Source organism: Erythranthe guttata, chromosome 8, assembly GCF_056151865.1.
Source record: "Erythranthe guttata isolate IM_541 chromosome 8, IM_541, whole genome shotgun sequence".
Taxonomy (NCBI): domain Eukaryota; kingdom Viridiplantae; phylum Streptophyta; class Magnoliopsida; order Lamiales; family Phrymaceae; genus Erythranthe; species Erythranthe guttata.
This window is the reverse complement of record NC_142540.1, coordinates 13,182,412-13,189,590: the sequence shown is the minus strand read 5'-3', so window position 1 is coordinate 13,189,590 and position 7,179 is coordinate 13,182,412. Positions and strand designations below refer to the sequence as shown.

General features: G+C 37.7%; 1 protein-coding gene across 1 annotated transcript; it reads left to right on the top strand.

The window, feature by feature from the left end:
- The first annotated feature begins 3,221 nt into the window (after positions 1 to 3,221).
- LOC105967818 (formin-like protein (DUF1421)) lies at positions 3,222 to 6,907 on the top strand. Its single transcript, XM_012992423.2, has 3 exons — positions 3,222 to 3,607; positions 4,915 to 5,205; positions 5,602 to 6,907. The coding sequence occupies exons 1-3, from the start codon at positions 3,452 to 3,454 to the stop codon at positions 6,700 to 6,702; spliced, it is 1,548 nt and encodes a 515-aa protein (XP_012847877.2). The 5' UTR covers positions 3,222 to 3,451; the 3' UTR covers positions 6,703 to 6,907.
- Positions 6,908 to 7,179: the final 272 nt, after the last annotated feature.

Sequence of the window (7,179 nt, the reverse complement as noted above, 5' to 3'; positions counted from 1 at the left end):
TGAGCACCCACTTATGTATGCTGACATCACAACACCATTGACTGATGAGGCACAATATACATACACTAAGTGCTAGTCTCGAATGGGAAAGGCCGATATCCTCATTGATGGTGTAACTGGTTGACTAGGAGCATGGTTTAACAATTATATTACTTAAATAAATATCTCATGATTGTACTAGATCAATTATAAGTAATTATAATAACACTTAGTGTAAGGGCAAATACATAGAATGCCAAAGGGGGTATTTATCATTTAATACGAAATAGATTATTTACGAGTAGCGTGAGAAAAAAAACAACAATTAGTTGGCTCTTCGGTCACCTACTCTAACAATCTCCCACTTGGCTTAAAGCCAACTATTCAATACTTAAGTCCCATCGACTTTCGATGTTTCTCATGGACCGGTCTGGGTAACCGCTAAATAAAGGGATTTAAAATCTTGTCTACCGAGGCAACTCTCTCGAACTAAAGTTCGCCTCTATTAATTATCTTACCAATGAGATAATTATGATTCAGTATATGCTTGGATTTCTGATGAGACCTTTTGAAACATTTATCACTTGAATGTAATTTCGAATCCAAACTGCTACATTTGCGTCATCTAATGCCGCAATATATTACACTTCGAAGGTGGACCACAGTTATGTTTCACTTGGAACTCATACGACACTTTGTTAATAAGCATGAATATAAATCCCGACGTCCCTTTTGAGTCGTCCACTTCCGATTAAAATACTAAAATCGTCGAACGACTTTATTTTCAACTTGGAATCTCCATAGACTATAAATGAACAAGTTCTTAGAACTTCACAAGTATTTATGAATTTGTTTCATAGTTATCCAACTAACTTGGTGGCGGTTAGACTGATATCTACAGTGACGCTTCACTGCATACATTATATCATGTCTATAATTTGAATTGGGGTAACTAAGCGATCTTTTCTGTTTATCTCTATAGATACATATCCTCTAATATGTAGGAAGCTTATCCCAAATTAATTTATTGATAAATGTGTGGAAAATCGTGCTTTAGTTGACTGCAACATCACTACAACAATCCCAATGAGTAGGATGCTATCAACACAAAGTACTGGGAAATGTCAGGGCACTCCCACTAACCTTCTTGTAAACCTAAGGCTCTTTCGAATTCTTTACTAAATCAGTTGCTTGATTTTTGTGTCGAACCGAACATTCTAATTTATGGGATGCTAGGTTTAATCCATAAATGGATCGCTGGAATTTTGCAAACCGTTTGCTAATCTCCAAAAGATACGAAGCCTTTCGGCTGCACCACTCTAATTTCCTCAATCTCACCATTGAGGAAGGTGATCTTCATATCCATTTTCCATATCTCGTAGTCGTACTACGGAGAAAGAACACTAACATGTGCTCCGGTGTGTGGGGGTTGCGGCGGTAATAGACGCCGGCGAAATTCTGATGGGGAGTGGTGGAACTGAGGGGGCAGGGATAGGGGTTCTATGGTTCTACGGGAAGTGTGGGTTAGTGCAAGGGTTCTCCGGAGCTTTTTTCTCGTTTGAAAAATCCAAAAATTGGGGCAGACAAACGTGTTCGCATGGCGCGAGCGCGTCCAAGTAGGGGTGAAATCGGGATCAACATGTAGGAGGGGCAAGCTAAAATTTTCAGGGTTCGAGGGCAGCGACCTAAAAAAACAAGTAGGGTCTCAAGACATTGCTAAATAAGTTTATATTGCTAACTTTTATATATTATAATCTTATTATATTTCATGCATGCAAAAAATAAAATTTAATTAATTCAAATGATTCTAATAATGAATTACGCTTGATATTTTGGTTAAAAAAAAGAAGTAAATATTCATAAATTTTACTTAAAATAGTAAAAGTTGTGACCATTTTATCTTATATTGTTATATTAGATGTGATTTTTATATCTATAATTTATATAAGATTAAAGAGAAAAAATATAAAAATAAAGAATTAAGATATATTTTTACAAAAACTTTGAGGGGTTAAAACTAATATTCAAAAAGTATAAGTGTAAAATATCTATAAAAAAAATAAAATCTTGGGGGGTCTATACCCCCTCCCTTCTGTTGTACTGCCATTGCGTCCAAGGAAGAGAAAACTTACCTCAATGTATTGTACGAGGTGCGCTCGCGCGGCTTCATAATCTACTCAATCATCCATCAATGGTTATAATTATCATCACTAACAGTCAGTATCTATAATCCATCACCTATTTAACTTCTTACCAATTAACTTGAACGCGCAACAATTTTTATTTTACTAATCATGTTATTCATGTCCACACCTTACACACATCAAATACTGACTGTTCTCCCATTTTGATTCAATTGCATTGTATTTCGCCCACATAATTAATAATTGAACATAGTCGAATAAACCTTAAATACTCGATTACGGGTCCAACCTACGCAAATTTTCTCCGCCACGCCGTCCTCCGCCGATCTACCCAAAAGACCCTAGATTTACCTCTCCATCGTCACCACACCGTAGCCACACCACACCATCACCACCCCACCTTCGTCGGCAATGTCCTCAACTTAATCTAGCACAAAACCCTAGATCTACCACCATTTGCTCCGCCACCAGCCTTTTTAACACTACTCGGCCCCACACCTGCAGGCTGCACCATTGCCATCAGCGTCACCACCACGACCACGACCACTTCCTCCAAAAGTATGCACCGCCATCTAGACCAACGTCTACGCCACCACCAAACCCCGCAAAGATATGGAAAGACGCCTTCTATAATTGGCCTCTCCGCCGATGCCTTCTGATTCGTCGGGTGTTCTGGCGTCGTGTTTTGACAGTGTGAGAAAAAAAGAGGAGAGAAAAAAAAGGAGAAAAGAGAAGACGGGGGAGAATGATGAAGAGAGAAAAACAAATTAGGATTTGGAATGATGTATTAAGCAATTTAAATGTGTGAGAAATGCTATATTTTAGACAAATGAATTTGCTCAAATTATTATTATTTGGAAGAGATCTATTTCACATAATTTTTCTAAAAGAGGGGTACTAACTAATTTTCCCAAAAAAATAATAGGAAACCCCAATCTAAGAATGAATGACATTTATTTGTTGGACCGAGTCACGCTTGCCGGGCTAAGATAAATTAATTAAGAAGAAGGAATTGTTTTAAAATCAATAAAAGTCGGTGCGGTTTTGATGTGACACACGAGTTTCAATTAAAAACGTTTCTAAACTTGGCCCAGAAGCATAAAATACACGATATAAACTCACTCGCGGAAACAGAAACTACTAGTATTATTCAACCCTACCATCCTTCGTTTTCAATTGCTCACAAGCTAAGCAAACTATATATCTATTCTATATATACTCTCTCTCTCTCTCTCTCTCTCTCTCTCTCTATATATATATATATATATATATATATATATAGTCTATCTGACATCTGTAATCTCTATCTAAATCTATAAGCAATTATTATGGCATCGGGGTCTTCGGGGCGGGTCAACAATTCGGGTTCGAACGCGTTCGATTTCGGATCCGATGATATTCTCTGCTCCTACGAGGATTACGGCAATCAGGATGGGAATAATGGAATCCATTCCGATCCTCCCAGCTCGGCTAACTCCGGCAAGGTATTTGTGTTTCTTTTCGTTTTCTAGGTTTTTGAAAATTAGGGTTTTTTTTTTTACCGTATTAATTTTATTTTCTATCGTCTTTTGTGGTTTTGGATTTTCGTTTGTTCCTATTCTGTATGAATCAGAATGTTATTGTTTGATTTTTGGCTAAAGGTGTTGACTTTTGTGTGTTCAAGAGATTGATATCGGTCCAGTATTTTAACCGGATATATGTTGAACTGTATTTAATTATTTTTCGATTATTAGTGAGAAAACGACGATTTCAACTGCGAAAATTCTATCTTCAAATTATTAGATGTTTTGGTTTCTTTAGTTGATTTCTGCGATTTGAGGGAATCTGTTGTATCACCTTGGAGAACTGGTATGGTAAGAATATAGGTGACTGAATTTGATGGGAACAAGCCACTGTATCTAGTCCATATGCCAAGTTTATATGTCTTATTCTGTATATTAGTGGCATCTTTTTACTCTGTTTCTGATGTAGTACCTTCTCGTTCATAACACTTTTAGATGGCTAGTTAATGAAATTGTGAGAATGTAATTAAAATTGGTCCCAGCAAATGTTGAAACAAAACGGCTGTGAGAAGAGAATGAGGTCTAGGGAATGAGTCCCAATCAATGACATTTATATTGATATGAATGTAAAAGTATAGAGTGTTTAAGACCGTTTATAGATTCATATATCATAATCCAGATTCGTTCTCCAAACTGGATAAAGTAGGGATTAAAGCATAGGATGTTATGTTGCATTACCTCTAATTGTGTATAGTTTATTATTTATTTAACGGATAATGTGTGCTATCATTATGTCTATCTGGATTATTGTAGAAAATTGCTGGCCGAAATGTATCTATTTTGATCTAATCTAATGATGTATGTACTTTGTTAAAGGATGCAATGTGCCAGTTCTCATTATTTTCATTGGATGTTTCCTTGGACATTTATTTGAGATAGACATTTTTATGGCTAACAATTATTATTCTGAAGTAGCCTTCGCGTATTTTACTGGGAAGAAAGATAAAATGGGAGCAGTGTCTTTCAGTTTGTTTCTCTTTGATCAAAAGATTTATGCAGTAAACTGAAAAACGCAGATGAAAAGGCCCAGCTATTCATAGTCAAGAGTTTGAACTTTTGGATCTTTATTTTTTCTCTTTTCTTGGTTGAAACATGTTTGATTTGTAGCTAGCTCTATTGTAATTTTTGGTTGCTTATTTTCAGTCATTGGACTTGTTTTTGGCTGCTATTAATTTACCGTGCATTAGAATTTATCAAGAATTAACGGGTCCCTCATTTGAATTGAGCAGGAGTTCAACAAAAGCAGAATGGCAAGATCATCTGTTTTTCCGGCACCCACTTATGGTACCCCAGAAGAATCTTCATTTAATCAAGGTGTTATCTCAACGGTGGAAAACACCATGAAGAAGCACACTGACAATCTGATGCGCTTTCTTGAGGGGATTAGCTCACGGCTGTCACAGTTGGAATTATACTGTTATAATCTTGACAAATCAATTGGAGAAATGCGTTCTGACTTAGTTCGTGATCATGGAGAGTCAGAATCAAAGCTTAAATCTCTAGATAAGCATATCCAAGAGGTCTGTCTCTAATTAAATTTAAGAAATGTTTATTACTACCAAATTTCAGGGGCCCTATATTTTGATGATTGAGTTGTCTTATTTATTGTTTGTACTACTGTCGTCCGATTCTCATTTTCTGGATGGTGAAGAAAATGGAGCAGCAAGTTCTGTTATTGAATTTTGATATGCTGTTTATATATTTCATGGAACTTCAACTGTAAATGCATCTGTTCATTTTAGTGTCTTAGTTCCATTACATTGACCCTAACGTGTCTCCATATCATTATTTTGTCTACTCATGTTGATTGTTAGCTATATAAACTCAAAGTTATAAGAAGAGTTGTTTTTATGTTTGTGGTTTTATTAGTGGATCGCATTGTAAAACTAATTATTCCAATTTGTTTAAAAATGAAGGTTCACAGGTCAGTGCAGATCCTAAGAGATAAGCAGGAACTTGCAGATACTCAAAAGGAGCTAGCGAAGCTTCACCTTGCACAAAAGGAATCTGGTTCAGCTACCAATACTCAACAAAACGAGGATAGAGCATCAACACCCAATTCTGAAGCGAAAAAAGGAGACAACACATCAGATTCCCAGCAGTTGGCACTTGCTCTGCCCCACCAAGTAGCTCCACAGCCCTCACTCCCCGCTCGCCCACTTGAGCATCAGCAGCCTACAATGGCTATGGCACCACCCCCATCATCAACACAGAGTATGCCACCACAAGTACAGGGATACTACATGCCTCCCCCTCAAATGACCAATATTACGACGGGCCCACCCCAACAACTCCAGACTCAACAATATCAAGTTCAATCACAACAGCCACCTCAGGTGAACCAGAACCAGTCATTACCTCCATCGTATCAGCAGCGTTGGCCTCAGCAGCTACAGCAACAGCAGCCATCTCAACTTGTTTATTCATCCTATATGAATATGCCTCCTAATCAGTCATCAAATCAGCCTCCTGCACCAGCAGATATGCCTCCTACTAATAATAATAGCATGCCTATGCAAGTCTCTTTCGTTGGAGCTTCACAGCAACAGCCTTCTTCTGAAGCAGCTATACCGTATGGATACACTAGTAATCGACCAATTCAGACACCACCACCACAGCATCTCAGACAAACTGCAGGTGACGGCTATGCTCCTAGTGGGCAACCTCGTCCAGCTGGAAATTCTTACATGGTTTACGATGGTGAAGGAGGGAGGGGCCCACATCATCCACCGGGCCCACAGTCTCACTTCCAACAAGGTGTTGTTGGTGCTTATCCTCCGGGCCCGCAGCGTATGCCTGGTCCCCCTAACATGGTTGTTCCCCAGTCTAGTATGCGTAGCCATCCGTACAATGAGCTGATTGATAAGTTGGTGGCAATGGGTTACCGGACTGACCATGTTGTTGGTATAATTCAGAGGATGGAAGAGAGTGGTCAGACTATTGATTTCAATTCCGTTCTTGACAGGTTGAATGGACACTCTTCTGGAACTTCTCAGAGAGGTGGTTGGTCTACTTAAAGATTGCAAGTACGATTTGCGCGTTTCCGTTTCCGTCTTTTATTATTATGTATTGAATAAAGGATATAATGAGACCAAGGCTTGGTTTGGTAAATAGGGACAAAGAGATGCTTTTTATTATCTGTAATCTCTTTCCCAATGTTGTTTATTGCTAGTTCACAGACATGGTGGTGGTTTGCTATTTAATGGATGTTAAAACCTCGTATCTTATTTGTGCCAGATGATTAAATTTCAGAAATAGTTGATTGGAATAGATTCAACATTCAGGAGAGGGTTGGGGAATATATGAAAAAGAATAAATAAATGATATATGTAAGATTTGTTTTTCTTCAACTAAATATGGTTTGCTATTTAATGATGTTCAATTACCATCCAAAAACGGATATATTTAGTAATGAGATGCATTTGTTTGTTTTACATGAATGTTGGTAACATCCTCACCTGCCTAGTGATTATTTTTTTAGTCGTGCCCATTTT

Coding starts and splice junctions, on each gene's coding strand:
- LOC105967818 (XM_012992423.2), top strand. CDS start 3,452: ATGGCATCGGGGTCTTCGGGGCGGGTCAACAATTCGGGTTCGAACGCG. Junction 3,608..4,914: donor GCTCGGCTAACTCCGGCAAG/GTATTTGTGTTT, acceptor TGAATTGAGCAG/GAGTTCAACAAAAGCAGAAT. Junction 5,206..5,601: donor TAGATAAGCATATCCAAGAG/GTCTGTCTCTAA, acceptor TTAAAAATGAAG/GTTCACAGGTCAGTGCAGAT.